This window comes from Nicotiana tomentosiformis, chromosome 2 (genome assembly GCF_000390325.3).
Source record: "Nicotiana tomentosiformis chromosome 2, ASM39032v3, whole genome shotgun sequence".
NCBI lineage: Eukaryota > Viridiplantae > Streptophyta > Magnoliopsida > Solanales > Solanaceae > Nicotiana > Nicotiana tomentosiformis.
In genome coordinates this window covers 112601130-112624269 of record NC_090813.1, presented here as the reverse complement: position 1 = coordinate 112624269, position 23140 = coordinate 112601130, and the positions used below count along the sequence as shown (strand labels likewise).

The window sequence follows — 23140 nt, the reverse complement described above, 5'->3', positions numbered from 1 at the left end:
ATCATGTTAACATTGGTAAATATATACATAGCTTAAATTCTCCTTTTATTTTAGCAAAATACATTTCATAAGTTCACTGGTAAATTGCGAGACATATAACCAAAAATCTGATATGGCCCAAGTTTTGCAAGTCCAAGTGCCCTCTATACGTACTTTATTCTGCATTCTATACTTCTATTGAACATCTGGTATATGAATCGCCATCTTTCAAGCAATTCAACATAAACAACATTTTTTTCTCCCACTCAGAGTGCACAACACATACACTTGCATTGCACATTATCGATTTTATAAAACTGCTATCAAGGTTTGAAAGGTCTTATTAATTGTCATCAAAAGTATAACAAATTGCTTAAATTGAAATAAACGTATATATAGGTTCAAAGCAATAAAATTCAAGTTCCGGAGAAACTTGCTAGAGCAAATTGTACTTCCTCAAGTTGTTAACGCAGTCCTTTTGCAGAGAGGGCAAGAATTCTTCTGCATGAGCCACTCGGTGATGCAATCAAAATGGAAGTAGTGCCCACAGTCAGCAAATCCAATGGTCTGCCCATCACAAAAGTTGTCCTACCAAAACAAAAAGGTATTTATGAGTAAGGCTATCTAACTTACTTGCATAGGAGACAACCAAATGAAATAAGCCCTTACCAAACAAATACAACACCTATCGCTGTCATTCACAGATATTGCGATTGACTGATACTTGATGCACTTCATACGTGCTAAAATGACTTCCTTGCTCAATCCTGTACTGACATATCCAACCTGGTCTTGAAAGGCTAACAAAACCTAAATCCCATACCAGAAATTGTGAGGGAAAATATTTCATAAAGAATAATAGATTTTTATACTATTTTCTTCTTGTTTGTCGGTTATTACCTCATAACTCATGTTCTCTATGCCAACATAAAAAGTTTGACGCGTACCAATTTGTCCTCCACCATGTTGTGCCTGAAATGTCACATGCAACTTGTTACAACATCCAAGCAAATGCTATGGATCAACTATTAATTGTGATTCAGTCAGAACATGCATAGTTTGCTTATCAAAGAAATATTAACTAGTAAGGATATTTTGCAATATATTGAAATCATTATCACTTAGAGATCTCATGTGAAGTGATAATTTCCTGCATTTCATATACATAATGACTAGCTTGCTCGTGGTGGCCACTGGAATTAGCAACTTTAGATGCAAAAATAACTTTGTAAACTCCAAATTAGTAAATTAGGATACCAACAACTCGAAAAGCTTCTATATTGTCAGAAATACGTCAGTCACATGACCCTGAATTCAAGAATTCATAATCAGGTCTTGAGGAGTTTCAAGTATAGACAGGAGATCGAGGCTTGAACTTTGCGTGAGAAAAATCAAAGGGGACATGGTTGGATTTTACATCGAATCGGAAAACTAAATAACCTAGTCACTGATTTGGGTTAGAGTTGGAAAGGGAGCAAAAGGATTATACATCACGATGTAATCTTGTTAAATGCTTGCAAACAGGACTCGTTTGAGCATCACATGATAATAATATTTAAACCAAAGGATTTCAAAAACTTATGCCTTTTGTCTATTAACTCAGCTCTAATGTTCTCTTTACTATTTGAATAGCCAGTTTCAAGGATTGTCACAGAAAAGCAAACTTGCCCCAGGGCTTTCAAGGAAGACGCAAATCTCATTAGACTATCAAGTAATATGACTTGCTTTTTTGTTTCTCAATTTTGTTAAACTCAACAACAACAACAACAACAACAACAACAACAACCCAGTAAAATCCCACTAATGGGGTCTGGGGAGGGTAGTGTGTACGCAGACCTTACCCCTACCCCGAAGGAGTAGAGGCTGTTTCCGAAAGACCCTCGGCTCAAAAAAAAAATAAAAAGACAAAATGACAAAATGACAAAAAGGAAACAATATTAGTATCACAACAACAATCGTAGGATAAATAGGAACACCATGAAATCCAGAAGAAAGATGCAAAGCAAAGGGAGACAATATTAATAAATATTAGTATCACCACAACAATCATAGGAAAAATAGGAACACCATGAAATCTAGAAGAAAGATGCAAAGCAAAAGCGATAGCCAGTAAATAGGACATGCACTGAAAAGCGAAATAGAAAGCCACAACATTTCTAATAGCTATCTTAGACAAAAATCCTACATGACTAGTCCCACAATGGTACGAAGTAAGGCACGACTCAACTATCTCCTAACCTACAACCCTAATCCTCGACCTCCACATCTTCCTATCAAGTGTCATGTCCTCGGAAATCTGGAGCCTCGCCATATCCTGCCTGATCACCTCTCCCCAATACTTTTTAGGTCGCCCTCTACCTCTTCTCGTGCCATCCACAACCAGCTGCTCACACCTCCGTACCGGAGCATCTGGGCTTCTCCTCTGAACATGTCCGAACCATCTAAGCCTCGCTTCCCGCATCTTGTCATCAATGGGAGCCACATGCACCTTCTCCCGGATATCATCATTCCTAATCTTATCTATCCTAGTGTGCCCGCACATCCACCGCAACATCCTCATTTCTGCTACTTTCATCTTCTGGATATGTGAGTTCTTAACGGGCCAACACTCAGCCCCATACATCATGGCCGGTCTAACCACCGCTTTATAAAACTTACCTTTGAGTATCGGTGGCACTCTCTTGTCACACAGGACTCCAGATGCTAACCTCCACTTCATCCATCCTACCCCAATACGGTGTGTGACATCCTCGTCGATCTCCCCTCCCCCCTGAATAACCGAACCAAGGTACTTGAAGCTGCCTCTACTCGGGATGACCTGCGAATCAAGCCTCACATCCACGCCCTCTTCCTCTGGCTCAGCGCTGAACTTACACTCCAGGTATTCCGTCTTCGTCCTGCTCAGCTTGAAACCCTTAGACTCAAGAGCATGTCTCCAAACCTCCAGCCTCTCGTTAACACCGGCTCGCGACTCATCAATCAGAACTATGTAATCGGCGAATAGCATGTACCATGGCACATCCCCTTGAATATAGTGTGTTAACGCGTCCATCACCAGGGCGAATAAGAACGGACTGAGCGCAGAACCTTGGTGTAACCCCATTACAACCGGAAAATGCTCAGAGTCGCCTCCTACTGTCCTAACCCGAGTCTTAGCCCCATCATACATGTCCTTAATCGCCATAATGTAGGGAACCGGCACACCTTTTGCCTCCAGGCATCTCCAGAGAATTTCTCTAGGAACCTTGTCATACGCTTTCTCTAGGTCAATAAACACCATGTGCAGATCCTTCTTCCTCTCTCTGTATAGTTCCACCAACCTTCTAACAAAGTGTATAGCTTCTGTAATCGAACGACCCGGCATGAACCCGAACTGGTTGTCGGATACAGACACTGTCATCCTCACCCTCGCTTCAACCACCCTCTCCCACACTTTCATGGTATGACTCAGTAATTTGATACCCCTATAATTGTTATAACTCTGGATATCACCTTTGTTCTTATACAATGGAACCACCGTACTCCACCTCCACTCATCCGGCAACCTCTTCCCCTTAAAAATAATATTAAACAACCTAGTTAACCACTCCAAACCTGCTCTTCCCATACACTTCCAAAATTCCACCGGAATCTCGTCTGGCCCGGTCGCTCTGCCCCTACTCATCTTACACATAGCTCCCACGACCTCCTCAACCTCGATATGCCTGCAGTACCCAAAGTCACGGTGACTCTCGGAATGCTCCAATTCGCCTAGCACAATATCCCGACCCCCTTCTTCATTCAGAAGTTTATGAAAGTAAGTCTGCCATCTCCTCTTAATCTGGGCATCTTCCATCAATACTCTACCATCATCGTCCTTGATGCATCTCACTTGGTCCAAATCCCGAGCCTTCCTCTCTCTCAACTTGGCCAGCCGGAATAACTTCTTTTCCCCACCTTTTTTCCCCAGTTCCTCGTACATACGACCATAAGCCGCAGTTTTAGCCTCTGTGACCGCCAACTTAGCCTCCTTCTTAGCTGCCTTATACCTCTCCATGCACACTTGCCTCTCCTCCTCACCTATGCTCCCCACTAACTTCAAGTACGCCGCCTTCTTTGCTTCTACTTTACCTTGGACCACTTCATTCCACCACCAGTCTCCTTTGTGCCTACCAGATACGCCCGTCGAGACCCCTAACACCTCTCTCGCAGCCTCCCTAATATAGTATGCTGTCGCTGACCACATAGTGCTTGCGTCACCACTACTCCTCCAAGCTCCCATAGCCGACAACCGCCCCTCCAACGCTTGGGCTTTATCCTTAGTTAAGGCTCCCCACCTGATTCTCGGTCTTCCTCGAGTAGACCTTTTCCTCCTCTTTAACATAATACCAACGTCCATCACCAAGAGCCTATGCTGCGTCGCGAGTATCTCACCCGAAATCACCTTGCAATCCTTGCACAACCCTCTGTCACATCTCCTGAGGAGGAGATAGTCAATTTGGGTCTTCGCCACCGCATTTTGAAAAGTAACCAAATGCCCCTCCCTCTTCTGAAATCTAGAGTTCGCAATCACCAACCCAAAAGCTTTAGCGAAGTCCAACAACGATGTACCTCCTCCGTTCCTCTCCCCAAAATCGAAGCCTCTATGCACCTCGCCATAACCACCTGCGGTCGACCCAATATGCCCATTGAAATCCCCTCCTATGAATAGCTTCTCAGCAGGCGGAACCTGGCGCACTATCTCATCTAACTCTTCCCAAAAGCGCCGTTTAACCTCCTCATCTAGGCCCACATGCGGCGCGTAGGCGCTAACGATGTTTAGGGTGCACTCCCCAACCACCAACTTAATAATCATCAATCTATCATTCACTCGTCTAACCTCAACTACAGACTCTTTAAGTTCCCTATCCACCAAGATGCCCACTCCATTCTTACCTTTCTGGACTCCTGAGTACCAAAGTTTATACCCGTCCACGTCCCTCGCCCTCGACCCTACCCACCTTGTCTCCTGAACACACGCTATATTGACCCTCCTCTTCTGGAGGATCTTCACCAACTCTATAGACTTACCCGTCAATGTACCTACGTTCCATGATCCAATTCTTAACCTACAGACACCCTTGTTCCCTTTACCTCCCTTGCCTCCCGCCCCACCCCCTAAACCCTGCCCTACCTCCCGCCCCACCCCCCATTCTTCAGTGTTAAACTCATGAAGAAAATAAAGGTTATATTACTTTTTCTTCTCATAATTAATAGTATACAGTAGTTTTTCAAGTGGATACTTGATTTGGAAGTATAGCCTTATGAATGCATGCATATAATGTCACCACGAATAATATTGAAACTAGTCAATCTTATCAGTTATGAATTTTATATCCAACTTTCCACCCAAAAAAACAAAGGACGGAAAAAAAATACACGGGTAATAGCTCTAATGTTTGGAACACTGCTAGCTGCACATAAATGTGTATGTCAACCCATATGCATGTCTACAATATTGATCAGTTGGGGCTTGAAAAATAAAAGTTAATTAGAGATTTTGAAAGAATGAATCAGGGGAACATGCTCACGACCTGAAATAGATTTTTTAGTTCGACACCATGATTCCTCAGGATAAATGCAGAATAGCATTTATTACCATGGAGATTTAACAACTAAGCACATCCAATCATAAGCACGTTCAATAGTTAAAAGCATAAGCATATCCGTATGCTAAAAGCATAAGTATCATCCATTCATTAAAAGCAAATTTCTTGTGCGATAAGCCTAAGCTAGTTACTAAATCAAGTATGTGTATGAGTAAGCTTAGGTGAAGATTGGTATAAATTTATAATTAGAAAAAAGAAGGGAAAAAGAAGCTAAATAAAAGAGAAGGCGAAGAAAACTAACCATGTGAAAATTGTACGGATGCAGTGGTGTAGGACCAGGTCCGTGGTTCACTTGTCTCAGCAAATGATGATGCAAAAAGTCATCACCCATGAACCTCGGGCTGTGATTTACCCGGAAAATTACTTGTTGAACTGCAAAACTGGAGTTCACCATGTTCTCTCCTGTAATTACTCTCTCAGCTCCTGGAGCAAGACTAATTTGTTGAAACTGAGAAGCAGGAACAAGCGGCAGGCTATCTTGACGGGAAATCACCTCACTTCGAATTGTTCCAGTCATATGATACACTGACGGAACCTGGACAGAGAAAGAGCTATACGTCCAGTTCCATGGCATATGTGGCAGTGGTACAAAGAAATTAGGAGCATGCATGATCGGTAGCATTGCTGCTGGAATCCAGCAGGAAAAATAATTTCTTTCAGGGTGGTATGCGATTGATACATTTGCCGAAATTATTGTTGGACTCCAGTTAGAATAGTTACTTCCTGAGCGAGAGTGAGAGCTTGCCAAAGCTGCTGATGACCCATCTGCACCATTTTCAAGGTTCAGATTAGCTACCGCTGGCAGAGACAGATTGATTGACCGAGAAGCCCTTTGTTCTGAACCCAGCATATATGGAGTGTGTGAACCATGGTAAGGTGTCATATTAATGGGAATTAAATTGGATCGACCAAGACTTGCACCACCAGCATGGTTTCTAGTGGGTAAGTAAGAGTTACCAGAATCACGCTGCATTAGAGTTGATTTTGCTTTCCTTTTAAAAGCTCCGTTATTTAATTAAGTCCAGAAAATTCTCACAGTGCTCCTACGCCTGATCACAATGATACGCTGATGTTAATGATAATTAGCTATATAAGTACTTTACATGCAAAACATCAGTATAATGAAGAATCACGTCCAAGTAATCAATTACCCTTTTTCCTTCCTCTCATACCAACTTGAAGGAAAGACTTAAAAAATAAAGCACCAATTACCGAAAAACAAGCATGCAACTGTATTTTATTAAAAGAAATAAGTGTAATACAGAATATAATATAACTTCCCAAGTTTTCCATTGGCCTGAAATCACATACAATGTCATCAATCTATATATAGGTCCGGTAGTTGTGGTCCTGTAGTTGTATATCTACTTTACATGTAACACACCAGTAACTCAAGAATTCACTCCAAGTAATGAACCCAATGAATCTTTTTCTTTCCCTACATACCCACGTGAAGGAAAGACGTAAAAGTAAAGTATGCAACACCAATAACGAGTCATAAAACCACATAATTTTAGAAAGAATAGGATATAACTTTCACCATAATCCATCCAACTATACAAAAGATATTCCCATTCCAAAGGAAACCTGTCAATGTAGGTTTACTGACAGACATCAGCTTATGAAATTTAAACAAATGATTGGGAGTTGTAAGAGCCATAATATTGAAACCAGAAAATATTATTTTAAGCATCGCTTTCATCTACACTGAAGTAATTTTTGAGAGGTTAATACTGGTTAGAATGTTTAATGGAACTGAGCTAACCAAAGCCACACCTCTCCGGGAGCATGAATTATGGTATATACTTAAGAGAAGTTTCATGTGAGTTGAGAAACAGACTTTCTTCCTACGTGTGAGACTAGAATCACAAATATCTTGAAAACCTGAAAACAACATAACCATAGAATTGAGAAGCAAAAAGATACCCATAATTCTACCTATAAAAAAAGTACGAAAGGAAGAAACAAAGACACCCTGAGTTATGAAAGAGGAATCTTTTTGAATGGAAATGCACTTCCTTTGCAAAACGTAGCAGATTTAGATTCACTTTTGGAAACCTAATCCGATAACCGTGAGTAGATAGAGGCAGCGCAACAGAAAGTGATATTATCACTATAGTCAATAAGGCTTAACACCACTACGAGCCTCCACAAAAGTTACAGTATCACAAAAACTTGCTTCATAAAATCTCAAAACCTCTAGAAGATAGCATCCAAGAAAACAGGTGAGTGAAAAATTAAGTCTCCTATCCTGTAAGATATAGGAAATTCCGAAACTTTATATAGATGGTTTTCACAAGAGAAGGGATGACTAGGTTATTTTGCGTCGTGCATGCTTAAAGTCCAGTATACAAGCTGAACATTTTGCTTGAGCTATATTTGTCATGCTACTGTATTTGAACCTTAACTTTCTAATTACAAGGGACAAGCAAAATAAATAGTGCATCGATATCATAATATCGGATGGGTCTATATGTTCAATTCGAATGTAAAGGATTTTTACTCTTCAAATCTACTCAGTCTTGGTTTCCAAGTATATCTTGTTTTTGTTCAATGCAGTTATTAAATGGTTTGGCAATGTTATATATAGACCTCTATATGCACTGATCTGCAGATACAACACTATAATGATTGAACGAGATAAGAAGGACGAACTAAACCTAAAACTACATGGTGAAAGTTGATCATAAGATTTGCAACTTCTCGCAGTCAATGTTGATTTAACAAAAAAAGAACATAATAGAAGCAAATGTAGAATTAAAACTTAATACTTGTTGTGGTTTCACTTACATTAGGTTAGAATTTACCAAGATTCTTCTTATTTTGCATAAGATTTGTTTCTTCATTTAGAGATTAGCTTGAGATTTTAACAAAGTCCAGTTTCAAAGGACCATTAATGTATCTTAAGAATCAATTTATTTTGTAGTGGAACAACAACAACCCAGTGGAATCCTACAAGTGGGGTCTGAAGAGGGTAATGTGTACGCAAACCTTACCCTTACTCCGGAGGAGTAGAGAGGTTGTTTCCGATAAAGCCCTAAATAGAACAAACAGATAAAGAGTATTCATATGATCTATCAAACTGGTTCAGAATTGAGATATAGCTGATTGATTGATTGGAAGCTATGAAATAATATAAACAATCTCAAAAGGAGAATTCACCCAAAAAAGCTCATTAATTGGAAGTTTATAAAAATCATACCTTAAAAAAAAGAAGAAAAAAACAAATTCATATCTCAATTAAATCTAACAAATGCAGAACATCAACAGTAATAACAAATCTCTGGGAATGGATACAATCAATATAGGTTAAAAAAAAAAGGGAAAAGAACACTTACCCTGAAGAATGAGACTGATCAATCTTGCTTCAAAACCCTTAAGAAAAATGAGAAACCTTTGCAACTCTGGTGAATTTAAAGGTGTTGTGGGGTTAAAAAATGAATACAGATTGAGGTAATAAATAAATTTACAAAAACCAGGATGAGGATGTAATTAAATACCTTCCATTAGAGGACAGAAGACTTAGATTTTGCTTAGATTACAGATTGTGCATTACTGATTAATCACAATTCAAGCATTCTTTCCACTCCCCGTGGCATTTGGGTACCCACCCCACCCCTTTTTCCAAGGTGGGTATTGGCATCTTTCTTCTTCGCCATGTTCGTCCAATTTTTTATCCACCTGGCTGCCTCCGTGTTGAGTCTGTTGTATTGTTTTTCTTGTTCTTCGCCTCCTTTTTGTGTAACTGAAAGTTGTCGCCATTAATTCATATTCTTCATTCAAAATTCCACTAGATTTATTGGATCTGGTTAAAAGTTGGCTTCTTTATCTTTTTCCCCTTTCTGCAGGTTAAAAGTTGGTGTAATCTGGGTTTCCAACTAGGATTTCAAATATTCTCTTTATATAGTCAAGGTCAAGGGCACCACCTTCCCCTGCCCCACAAAAAATCCAAACCAGCCCCACAAAAAAACCAAACCAAGTATACGGTTGGAACTTTTTTTCCTGAAATATTTATATTTTCTAGACTAGATACGACTTACGAGCAACAATATGGGTGTACTGTATTTTTGTGTAATTCTCCTAAAATTTAAAGGTTTACCAAAAAAAAAGTTTATAGTTTTCTTATTAATCATGCATAATATTGTTAATAAAAGCATAATGGGCTACGAAAATTTGAAAATCAAATTTGGATAGTGTGGCTGTATAAAGAAAAATATGACATGACACGTGGTCGCTTAAAAGAAGGACACGTGAAACACAACATGTGGAATACAAGATGGGGATGGCTACCGGACATAGCTATTCTGTTTGTCACCGGGAGGTATAACAATTATAAAATGAGTATTAAATGCTTTACGCCCGGTAACATTTAATACATAATATTTTGCAGCATTAAGGATGATGGACTGTTACAAGGAATTTGGCATTTATGTCTAACGTTGCACTTCATCAATGGCCCTCATAATTGATATATAAAGAAGTGCATGATCCTAGGACTTCTTTCCCTAGACATACATATAAATAGAGAGCTCAGTTATCATTGTAAGGGAAACGAATTTTCTGGCTAACTTACACTACATTCTATACAGCATTTTAATACAAATTTATACTCTCACTTTTCATCTCATCATTGTTGTGCCCGAAAATCCTGTTCCTGGACTCATCAGCTTTGTCGTTCTATCTATATTGTAAGGCTAAGTATTTTATATCTCATCAATTATTTCATTATCTTTTAGATCAAATTAATTCACTTGTTTAGAAACCACAAATAAATTCAATTGTACCATTTTACGGATAAACATTTTGGCGCCCACTGTAGGACCTAGATAGTCGTGCGATTAAATTGATCCTTGTCTTTTTTGCTAATGTATTTTGATTACTTTGTCCTAGCAAAAAATGACAAAAAAATGGAAGATAACGCTGTTAACGGCACGCCCAACCCTGAAATTCAAGGGGAACAGCCTCATTTCGAGGATTCAATCAGTGACACTCTCAATGAGGGGAATGACGTCACACCGGTACATGACAGGCGGTACCCTCGACAAGCTGGGGAGGCACTCCTGATGATGCTGATGAGGAGCATGTAGCGGATGCAGTAATGGTCCTGCAAGAGCAACAGGCAATCATTCTAGGTCATCTCGCGCGGCAAGATCAGGTTATGATAGAACTGAAGCAGGCGCTATCGGGTGCCTCAAATAATGCAAACAGGCGAGATCCAGTTCCTCCTGATGTTCACGCGAACCAGATGATGCAGAAAGTTGATAATAACACTCCTAGAGGCGAAGTTGGCTCCGACGAGGCTGGGGGGAGCAGATCCGGCCTCAACAACGAGAACGATCCGTTCAAGGATGAACTTTTGCAGTTCATGAAGGAAGTAAACGCCTACATGGATCAAATTCCGAGCGCACCACCAGTATTAAAAGGCCCAAACTCGAACAAGTATATTCAATTACCGTATAAACCGAGCGCAGCCCCGGAATTAATACCGAAGCGGTTCAAAATACTTTAAGTGCCAAAGTATGGCAGAACATCATATCCACATGAGCACATTACCACCTACACAACCACAGTGAAAGGAAATGATTTGGCTCCTCACGAAATTGAATCTGTGTTGCTAAAGAAATTTGGTGAGATCTCGTGATGGGAGTTTTAACGTAGTATTCATTATTGCCCAAGCATTCCATAGATTCATTTGAGATGCTCGCGGATTCTTTCATCAAGGCTCACTCCAGTGCCAGAAAAGTACAAGCCCGAAAGGTCGACATATTCAGGATCGCGCAGGGAGAATCCGAGTTCTTACGAGAGTTCGTTACCCAGTTCCAGAAGGAAAGGATGTTACTACCGACAACCCTAGATGAATGGGCAACTGAAGCGTTGACCAAAGGTTTAAATTCGAGAAGTTCGGACGCTTCCCAGAAGATGAAGGAAAGTTTGCTCGACTTTCAAGCGACGACCTGGACAAATGTCCATAACCGGTACAAGTCAAAAATAAGGATCGAAGATGATCAGGTTGGCTTTCCATTGTCGACCAAAGGATGGGAGAAGAATAGAGAAAAAATGAAAGATGATATTGACACAGATAGACGGACTTTGAGAGGTCGTTTTTTGCCCTATGAGTGGACAGAAGGTCATGGCAGGAGCTTCCGGACAGCAGACAAATTCATCATTGATAGAAGGACTGATCGTGGCCGTAATAACAGATCGCTACAGGATAGAGAGATCTCGGGGTCACGAGATTCTTCTTACCCGAAGTTGTCGGAGTATAACTTCAACGTCAGTGTGGTGGAGTTGGTATCAGCCATGAGAAATATCAAAGAGGCACGATTCCCAAAACCTATGAAATCTGATCCCAGCCGGAGGAATCCCAATTTATGGTTTGAATACCATGGCACTAATGGCCACCGGACTGGGAACTGCCGACACCTCCGAGAATAAGTGGCAACACTATTAAAGAATGGTCACCTCAGAGAATTCTTGAGTGATCGAGTTAAAAACAATTATGGTCGGAATAGGGGCGACGCGAAACCCTCGAAAGCAAGAGAAGAACCCCCATGCCAAATGATCAACATGATCTTCGGAGGGAATGAGACTAATGGGGTTACCTTTTCAGCAGCAAAGAAGACAAAAGTATCAATAACTCATAGTAAAAGGCTTCGGGAAGACGATATCACATTTACGGACGAAGATGCAGACGGATTGCTGCTATCGCACAATGACACACTCGTAATTTCTTTGAATGTGTTAGATTTTAAAACGAAATGTGTTTTAATGGATCCAGGAAGTTCAACTAATATCATACAATGGAGAGTACTGGAGCAAGCTAAACTCGCCGGAAACATTATCCCAGCAACGAAACTCCTCGTTGGATTCAACCTTGCAAGCGTGACAACCCAGGGAGAAATTTTGGTGCTCTCAGATACTGAGGGAGTAATGAAAACAACTATCTTCGAAGTGGTAGATGGAGACATGGGGTATAACATCATCTTGGGAAGACCATGGCTGCACGAGATGAAAGTTGTGCCTTTAACATATCACCAATTGTTAAAGTTTCCGACACCCGAGGGGATCAAACAGATAAGGGGTGATAAACCGGCAGGAAGGGAGATGAATACAATTTTGATCTCCAATAGCAAAGGAAATGAATGTGCGGCATAGCAATTACCAAAACCGGCACTTGCGCCCCGAACCAGAGTAAGTTAGCCCGGGGACAGAAGAGTCGGAACAATATCAGGTACCAAGGTATTTTCAAGTACCAGAAGAGACGGACGCGACGAATTCCACGGCAGAAGAACTGGAGCAAGTTGAGTTGTTCGAAGAATTCCTAGAAAGGAAATTCCATTTGGGAACAAGACTGCACCCGGAGCTCAGGTCTGCTTTTATCGAATTCCTTAAAATTAATGTTGAATGTTTTGCATGGTCGCACGAGGATATGACATGAATCTCGATGGAGATAGCCGTGCACAAGTTAAGCTTGGATCCCAACATACCTTTGGTAAGGTAGAAGAAGTGCCCCATTGCCTAAGCGAGGAATAAATTCGTCAAAGAAGAGGTAACCCATTTACTTAAGATTGGTTCAATCTGAGAGGTAAGATATCCTGACTGGCTAGCCAATATAGTAATAGTTCCTAAGAAAAATAATAAATTTCGCATGTGCGTAGATTATAAGGATCTTAATAAGGCGTGCCTAAAATACTCATTCTCATTGCCAAATATCAATCAAATGATTGATACCACGGCCGGGCATGAGTTAATGAGTTTCCTCGATGCTTATTCTGGGTACAATCAAATCAAGATAAACCTAGAATATCAGGAAAAGACTTCGTTTATAACGAATTTTGGCATATATTGTTACAATGTGATGCCCTTCGTTTTAAAAAATGCCGGAGCCACTTATCAATGGCTCGTGAATAAGATATTCGAGAAACAAATTGGAAAGACTATGGAAGTATATATAGATGATATGCTCGTTAAGTCTTTGAATGCAGGTGACCACATGAAGCATTTGCAAGAAACATTCGACATCCTGATGGAGCATGATATGAAGCTTAACCCCGAGAAGTGTGCTTTCGGGGTCAGTTCGGGTAAGTTCCTAGGATTCCAAGTCTCACAAAGGGGAATCGAGGTAAATCCTGATAAAATCAAGGCCATAGAGGACATCCCGAATCAATTGTCTAACGTAAAAGAAGTCTAGAGGCTCACAGGGAGATTGTCAGCTTTGAGCAAGTTCATGTCTCGTTCATCGGAAAAATGTCATCGCTTCTTCGCACTACTCAAAAAGAAAAAGAATTTCGAATGGACACCGGAGTATCAGCAAGCCTTGAAGGAGTTGAAGAAATATTTGTCAAGCCCTCTGTTTCTCTCAAAACCAAAAGAAGGTGAAACGTTGCTAGTCTACCTCGTGGTTTCAGAAGTTGCGGTAAGTGCAGTTTTAGTCCGGGAGGACGAAGGTACGCAATCTCCCATTTATTACGTTAGTAAAATTTTAACGGTAGCATAAACTCGCTACCCACATCTGGAAAAGCTGACCTTAGCTCTCATAGTCGCCGCTCGGAAGCTGAGGCCCTACTTTCAATGCCACCCGATAGCTGTGGTGACTACTTTCCCTATGAGAAATATCCTTCTCAATCCTGAGCTCTCGGGTAGATTGGCCAAATGGGCCGTCAAAATGAGCGAGTTCGATATAAAATATAAACCGAGGACTACAATTAAGTCGATTTCAGTCTGGGAACTCAACACGGGCAAGTTAGGCCCAACATGGAAAGGCCCTTACCGGGTTTCAGCTATCACTGGGAAAGGATCATATGAGTTGGAGAACCAAAACGGAGACAAGTTTCCCAATAACTGGAACTTGGCTCACCTCAAAAGATATTACTGCTGACAAACAACAGTCAAATGAAAAGTGTGTGATGCACTTTTTTTCCCTTCGTTCAGGTTTTGTCCTAATTGAGTTTTTCTGGCTAGGTTTTAACGAGGCAGCGGCGGAAAGCATACTACGAATACATCAGCAATAAGATCTCTGATGCCATGGCTTCACTCGGGGGCGATTAGGTAATCTTTGGTTCGATAGCAAATTCCCACCGGGAAGTTAAGTTTGCTGCCGAACAAAGGTTACCCGATCGTTCACGAGCACAAACCACTAGAGGACTGTTAGGTATTCTTTTGCTCGATAGCATGGGTTCCTAAGGGGAAACAAGATGTGTTGCCGAGTGAAGGATTACCTAGCAATTCATTGGTGGAATCTTCGAAGATACAAGACTTCCAGTGTTCCAATTCGCATTCTTCGCATTCGAACACTGGGTAGGAATGATATGAGAATATGGCAATACTAAATGCCACATCAACCGGGGAACAAAAATACGGGAACAAAATACATCATCGGGACTGTAAACATAAGAGGGCCTTGTCTTGTCTTCATTAAAAGAAATACTTTTTTTTTCATCTTGTTTCTTGTCTGAACGATGAGTTAATTTTGTCATTTGAAAGTTAAACAAGTACTTCAAATATTAGTGCCGTAATGAATAGGAGACGTCCTCTTCAAGAGCACCGTAAATATAAGAGGGAATTCTCTTATAAAAACCCTCTCGTTAAAGGGTTGGTTCCGGACAAATCAATACCCGGAATCTAGAATGTCATCGGGGAAAAATACACCCGAAGCCGCATACGAAAAAGACGCAAAAAACAAACTTGCGCAAATAATCATGGAAACCCTCATGAAAAAGGGACAATACTCGGAACCAAAATGCTTCGAAGAAAAAGCATCCGAGATTATACATAATAAAGCGCGAACAGAACAACATGCGCGGAATACTCGAGCAAGTATGAAAGTTAAAGACTTCCATGAATGTTCAAATGAAAGTAAGACTCAAACGATACTTGAGCAAAAAATATATTTTTATTTACAAGGACATGTCAAAATGATAAAGGTACAAAATAGAAAAAGAAACAAAAAGCTAAATTACAACGTCTCTAGAATCAGGAGGAAGAGAAGTATACGCATTCCCGGGAGTAGTAGTTGGTTCCACCAGCTCAATATTTTCCCCAGCTTGGTCTTCGGCATCATAGCCTTTCGATCCTTCTTCAGTTTTCGAAAACTCGGAACCGGAATCAGAAGAACCTGGAACGTCAGACTGCGCCGGGAGTCCATTTTTTGCAGCCAACTCAAGCTCTCGGACCTTAGCAATTTCGGCATCAATGTCAATGATACCAGTCTTGGCCTCTTCCAAGGTTTTTCTCCTCATGTTATACATGAAATAAGGGGTCGTTTGGTAGGATGCATTAGATAAAATAATACATGCATTAGCTTTTGTATTGATAATACCTTATTTGGTAAACTTTTTGAACATATACATTAGTTATGCAAGCATTAGTTATACACCCTATTTGGTATTATCCTATGCATAACTAATGCATTAGAAACCATGGTATTAGTAATGCAATGGGTTTTAATGTATGCATTAGCTTAGTTAAAGACAAAATTATCCTTCAAAATTTATATTTAGCATATTTTCTTTTTCATAAATAAATATTCAGTTTTATACTACAATATAGGTAAGCAAATTAAATAATTTTTTAAAACCTTTTTCATATAAAAATATTCTTCAATTATATGTTTCTTTTAAAAAGATAAGGTGATGGACTGGTTATGAGGGTATTTTGTAAACAATCAATTCTTTTAGAATTTGTGCAATGCTTTAATACATGAAACCAAACATTGGATAATAAATATGTCAGCATAACTAATGACAGCATAACTAATGCAAGCATAGCTAATACCAGCATTACTAATACATCTTATTCAAGATTATTCTTATACACTCTACCAAACGTCCCCTAAGTTTTTTCAACAATGAAGGAAGTCATTCGGTGCTTGAGTTCTTCATTGAGTTGAGTAACTTCGGTAGAAAGGTTTTCCTGGGCGGACCTAGCAGATTTGAGACTAGCATCGAGCTCACGGACAATTGAACTAAAGAGCTTATTATGCTCGATAGTTTTCCTCAATTTCTCTTCTAGGTGGGCATGTTTTGCCACCACAGCAGCAAGCTCTTCACTTTTGTAGTTTAAGGCTGCTTCCAAATTAATTACTCTTTCAACAGAGGCAGCCTCACGATCGGTTACAGCAAGAACGACGTTCTGGACTTCTGCCCATTTAGCTTTGGCTTCATCAAATCTAACCCTCAGCAGCCCAATTACTTGGCTAAGGGTTATCACCTCTTGCTCGCTCTGCTGCAAACGTTCCTCCAAAACAACGGCCTCAGTAGCCTTGGTTTTCAGTTCCGAGAGGCAGACAACCGTCTAGTCCCGTTCTGCCAAAAGCTGATCCCGTTGAGAAGTAAGTTCTTCCTTCTCATGAATCAGCCTCTGAAGGCCCTCAAAAGCAAGAAAGTTGGCCTCCAAAATAAGAGGAGGTAAAACTTGGAGTACATTTGTTCAAAAGTAGAAGAAATAACATAAGAAGAAAGGAACGTACCGATGCGGCATTGTGCATAGCATTGTTCAACAAACACTCCCCCGAGAGTGTCTGAATCTTTTCCTAGTCTTTTTCTGAAGCCAAAGGCTTCAGATAATTAGCAAGCTCTATCGGCCGGGATAGCAGGTTGCACTAGTAGAGACCAAAAGAGTAATGTTCCTCCTCCTTTGTGGATCTTCAGAAGGGGCAGCATAATTTTGCCTTAAATTCCCATGAACTGGGGACTGTGGAGGAGGGATACCTTCTTCATGGTCAGGTGCGGCCGATGGAGATGATGTAGCAACCGTTGTTGGAAGAGTTAATGAAGATGGAAATGATGTAGCAGTTGCTAGTGGTGGTGAAGGTGGAGATGAAGCTGATGGAGTTGAAGAATGAGAAGCAGCTGCATCAAATTAAGTGCTGGTTGTTTGATGCTCGCCAACCAAAGATGGCACAGACCCAGTACTCAACCCCACGGTACTAGTTACAACAATTGGGGCCCATATGTGAGAGTTAGCATATTCAACTAAATCATATTCTCCCCAAAGTACTGAGACGTCATCGTCACTTGGTGCAATTGTCTCAACAGGTCGAGCATCCTGTTGAGATGATGAGGATCATATCCTTCTATGTAAAGAAGCTCCCTCATCACTAGCTTCTTCATCATCACCAATCATCACAGTGTCTATGACAGGCCTGGAAGGAGGGCCAGTCATCATCGCCACCGGAGATGACTCGGGGGCATTAACCTTTGCCCTCTTATTCTTTTCCCGGGCCGTAGAGGAACATCTTCACTTTGGTTGCTTGTTCTCTAGCCGGGAACTCCGTGAAGAAACGTTTGTGCCCGACGTAGGCCCGGAGATGCTTGTTCGAGTAAGTGCCTCCTGAAGCAGTCTCATCGCATCAGCAGGGTCAACCAAAACATCCTCCTCAGGGACATCAACTAAGCCCGCAGGTAGACCTAATTTCGTGAACAAGTCAAAAGGGTTCAACTAAGTTCTTCATATACAAAAAGTGAAAACAAAGTAAAATAAAGTTACCATGATTTTTGGCCTTCCACCCGCATTTAAGGGTCAGTTCTTTCCACGAACGAGTTTCGGGCATTGTGACGTCCAAAATCTTCAAAATCTATCGGTTCAAACCTTCCACCACTAGTGGGAGCCATCGAGTTGCTGAAACATGTGAAGGGTGAAGAGATAATACGGCCATAGAAGAATATCTAGTAAGAGGAATATTATACAAAAAACTTACGACTGCGATTCCAAGCAACCAGAAAGGATGAAGTCATTGTCGGAATGATGTTATTGGTGACAACTGCAACGAACCATTTCATCTACCCACGGTCGTTGTCATCATCCATGCTAGACAACAAAGCATGGTGGCCACGCTTGCAAAAGTTTATCATTCCTCCGCGCAAGATTTTGGGGGAATAGAGATTCATCACATGATCTAAGGTTATCTCCTCCCCAGTTTCCTGACACAAGCGTCGAAAGCAGGCAACTGTCCTCCACACTGAAGGGCTCACTTGTTCCAAGCACACTTGGTAGCGAAGGCGAAATTCCGCAATCACGAGATCGAGCTCTCCGCTCAAAGAAAATGCACCCAAAGTAAAGGGATACGTGAAAAAATATGTAAAACCTTCCTTGGAAAGGGTCACTCGCTCCGATAAATCAGGGGCAATAATATCTAACTCAGGGCAGCGACAGTCCTCCTTTATAGCAGGAATACTGGAAGGATGAATATAAGAAGGGTACCTACTAATAGCCTATGTGCGAGGGTTAGCAGTAGGAAATTTCTCTTCAAAATCCTTTGAAGTACTAAGCCTTCTTGGGATGATGGAACCCATTGTTGGAGGAACGGAATCCTCAGTTTTGTTCTTGACCTTTGAAGAACTAGCACATTTTGAAGAGGAAGCCATTGAAATAGAAGGAAGAAAAATTCCTGGTTCGAAGAAGATCAGAGAAAGGTTGGGAAATAGAGATGCGAGTTAGAAGTTTGAGAAATTATGAAGTACATAAGAGGAGGATGATGCGTATAAGTAAAATTTTAGCTGCTAAATTCATGGCCATGATTACCTCGATAATCTACAAAAGCTGTGCTGAATCGTAGGATGGCGCGTGTTCGGGACATTAAATGCGGAGAGACGTGCATCTAATCAACTGCCAGAAAACTTCAAAGGGAGTTACAGTAATTCCCGCCAAAAAGGTGCTTTCTACCAACTTCCCGATAACTCAAGATTGTGTCATTGGAAAGCAGGGAGACTATCTGTATAGGAAAAAATATACGACATAATACGTGGTCGCTTAAAGAAAGGATACGTGGAACACAAGATGAGGATGGCCACCGAACTAGTTATTCCGCTTGTCACCGGGAGGTATAACGATCATAAAAGAAGTATTAAATGCTTTGCGTCTGGTAACATTTAATACATAATATTTTGCAGCATTAAGGATGATGGCCCGTTACAAGGAATTTGAAATTTATGTCTAACGTTATATCTTCATCAATGGCCCTCATAATTGACATTAAAGAAGGACATGATTCTAGGACTTCCTTCCCTAGACATACCTATAAATAGAAAGCTCAGTTATCATTGTAAGGGAAACGAATTTTCTGGCTAACTTACACTACATTCTTTATAATATTTTAATACAAATTTATTCTCTCGCTTTTCATCTCATCATTATTGTGCCCGCAAACCTTTTTCATCATTGTTGTGGCCAGAATACATTTTCAAACTACGTAAGTCTTAATTAAAAAGAATAAGCAAAAAAGAGATGTCCAATCATTAAATACGAGCGGTTTGCCACCTGTATTTCATGTCCAGTTCAAACTAAACAACTACTTTGGAAGCTTTTAAATTTATGATAATTAAAATTATGAAATTATAGGCTTTAGTTCTAGTATGAGTTAGTTTGACAAATCTTTAGGAAAATCCTAGCTAGATTGGTATTAAGAGCTCTGAGTTCCTTCAGAATAAATACAACCTATTAAATGAAAACCTTAAGACGTTTTCTCAAATAAATCTCCTTTTGTCCTAATTACTTAATTTATCATTTCAAACAAACGTCTTAACTTATATTCTTGAACCGATAAGAATATTTCAATTAAATATTTTTCTTTGCATCCACTAAACATATAAATAATCCGCTATTAATAATGAAATAATCTTAAATTTGATGCACGTCGAGAATCTATCGAAAATAATATTTTTACCTCTCACAAAGTAGAGTAAGATCTGCGTGTACTCCATCTTCCCCGTACCCTATTTGTTAAATTTGTTGAATCTTAAATTTGATGCACGTAACAAGGTTACAAACTCCAAGCAGTGCTACTCGATATTTCAAGAATTTTCATTAGCTCAACTTTGACACCACGAAAGGTTTCATTAACAAATATTTCCTTCACATTTCCTTCACAACTATTACGAGTTTTTCTCTATTCAACTCATTTTATTTTGTTTGCTTCGGTCTTTTGATTGGTCTGCTAGTATTACTATTTGTTGTTACTTTTTTTTCTTATTTTTTCTAAGCCGATGGTCTATCGGAAATAGCCTTTTCACTTTTTCAAATAGGGGTAAAATTTACGTACATTATATCCTCCCCCAGATCTTACGTGTGGTATTACACTAGATTTGTTGTTGTCTTTATTCCGCTCATTGTGTAAACACACAAAGGTCTCACATCAAACTAAAAAGTTGAGGTACCATATGATCGAATCTGCTATATTTTTTCTTTCTCTATGCATTGTGGCTTAGGTTGTAAGGGTTAGGTACCTAACCAAGTAATATGGGCTCAAAACCCAAAGGCCCAATACTTTTCTACGCACTGACATTGTGAATGTTTAAGAAATCTGCTGGGGTGTAAGAAAATATATATAGGTAACCAGACAAATACTAGTTTTGTGCAATAAGGTCTAATTGGCTTTTGTTAGTACTGATTTTAGGGTACGCGCGTTGTGTGTGTATTTTCGCTTAATGAGTATAAAATTTTAAGAGAATTATATAGATTTTATATTAAAATTATATTCGAGTTATTATAAAAGAAAAATGAAAGAAATATATATATAAGTATTTAAATATAATGATTATTGATCTTAATAATTGAATTACTTAATAAAGTAAGACACTTTGCCCTACACAAGTCTGATATTTTCCTATATATATGCAATATTTCTGTAACGACCCGACCAGTCGTTTTGAGAGTAATAGCCATGATCCCCAATTTACTGCTTCTCCCATATCTATTTCTGCTATTGTGACTTGCCGGGAGGTTTCATTTTGGTTTTTGGAGTGTTTTGGAACACTTAGTCCCTAAATGGAGGTTTAAGTCTAAGAATTTTGACCGTAGTCGGAAGTGTGTGAAGACGACTCCAAAATGGAGTTCTGTCGGTTCTGTTAGCTCCGTTGGGTGATTTTGGACTTACGAGCATGTCCGGACTATGAATTTGAGGTCTGTAGCTAATTTAGGCTTGAAATGGCAAAAATTGAATTTTTGGGAAGTTTGACGGGGGGTTGACTTTTTGATATCGGGGTCGGATTCCGATTCCGGAAGTTGGAGTAGGTCTGTAATGTTGAATATGACTTGTATGCAAAATTTGAGGTCAATCGGACGTGGTTTGGTAGGTTTCAGCGTCATTTGTAGAATTTGAAAGTTTAGAAGTTCTTTAGGCTTGAATCCGGGTGTAATTGGTATTTGATGTTGTTTTGAGTGATTCGAAGGCTCGACTAAGTTCGTATGATATTTTGGGATGTGTTGGTATGTTTGGTTGAGGTTCCGGGGGCCTCGGGTGAGTTTCGGGTGGTTAACGGATCATTTTTGGACTTGGCTTGATAGCTGAAGTCTGGTTGTAGCAGGTTCTGGTTTCCTTGCACGCAATCGCAGGGATTCATTCGCGATCGCGTAAGCTTATTCGGGATAGAGATGAGTTTGCTCTACGCGATCACACAGTTAGGAATACGATTGCGTATGTGTGCGAAGTTGTGCTTCGCGAACGCGTGGCTAAGGTCGCGTTTGCGTAGAAGGATTTGAGCAGGAGGGGAGGTGTGGCCAAAGCTCTACGCGATCGCGTGAGGCAGGACGTGATCGCATAGGTATGAGAGGCAGTGATCCGCGATCGCGTGGGTGATTCCGTGATCGCGTAGGGCAGCGAAGTTGTTCTTCGCGATCGCGAGGCTATTTCCGCAATCGTGATTAAGGAAATGTCTGGGCAGTATTAAAGTTTTCAAAGACAAGTGTTTTGCCATTTTATCAAAAATTTGAGTTGGGAGCACGGATTTGGGCGATTCTTAAAGGGATTTTCGTGGAGTTGATTGGGGTAAGTGATTCTTATTTGGTTTTGGTTAAATCCTATGATTTCATCTTTAATTTTATCATCTAAATTGTGATTTGGGGTGAGAAATTGGGGAAAAAGAGGAGGAACTCTTGAGTGGGATTTTTGAGGTTTTGAATGGGATTTTATTATCGGATTTGAGTAAATTTGGTATGGTTAGACTCGTGAGTGAATGGCTTTCGGGTTTTGTGACTTTTGTCGGATTTCGAGACGTGGGCCCGGGGGCCGAGTTCGGGCCAATTTTGGATTTTTTGCTTTAATTTAGTAATTTTCTTGTGGAATTGATCCCTTTAGCCTATTTTGATTATATTGTTCTACTTGTGGCTAGATTCGGGATATTTGGAGACCGATTTGAGAGGCAAAGGCATTTCAGAGTAGAGATTTGCTTGGTTTGAGGTAAGTAACAGTCTTAAATCTGGTTTTGAGGGTATGAAACCACGAGAATTTGTATAATGTGAATATTTGGAGGTGACGCACATGCTAGGTGACAAGTGTGCGAGCGTGCACCGTGGGGGATTGTGACTTGTTCCGTCCCGTGAGACTGTAAAGTCGAATAGCCATTGTTATTACTTGTTTTCCTTATCTTTGAGCAATTGACTGCCTTTCATATTAGAAACCATGCTTAGGCCATATGATATTACTGTTGGGACCCGCAGCGGTTGTATACTTGTTGAATTGACTACTAATTGTTGTCTAGTACTCAGTCAAAGTCTTACTTGTGTGTTATATCTCACTTTCCTCTCATTTCTTGTTGATG

The 23140-nt window shown here is 40.2% G+C and overlaps 2 protein-coding genes across 4 annotated transcripts; one reads left to right on the top strand and one right to left on the bottom strand.

Moving 5' to 3' along the window:
* Positions 1-215: 215 nt before the first annotated feature.
* Positions 216-9492, bottom strand: LOC104113845 (E3 ubiquitin-protein ligase MBR1-like). Of its 3 annotated transcripts, XM_070195976.1 has the most exons (7): positions 9107-9492; positions 8945-9010; positions 6564-6655; positions 5848-6371; positions 880-951; positions 649-789; positions 216-567 (listed from the first exon to the last, which is right to left on the bottom strand). In XM_070195976.1, exons 3-7 carry the CDS (start codon positions 6577-6579, stop codon positions 436-438), a joined length of 885 nt encoding a protein of 294 aa, XP_070052077.1. In that variant the 5' UTR covers positions 6580-6655; positions 8945-9010; positions 9107-9492; the 3' UTR covers positions 216-435. The 3 variants fall into 3 exon arrangements, with proteins under 3 accessions (XP_070052077.1, XP_070052076.1, XP_033516594.1); XM_070195975.1 differs by having other exon boundaries at positions 5848-6655; XM_033660703.2 differs by lacking the exon at positions 6564-6655.
* Positions 9493-12173: 2681 nt separating this feature from the next.
* Positions 12174-12761, top strand: LOC138905414 (uncharacterized). The gene has a single exon (XM_070193938.1). The coding sequence runs from the start codon at positions 12174-12176 to the stop codon at positions 12759-12761; it is 588 nt and encodes a 195-aa protein (XP_070050039.1).
* Positions 12762-23140: the final 10379 nt, after the last annotated feature.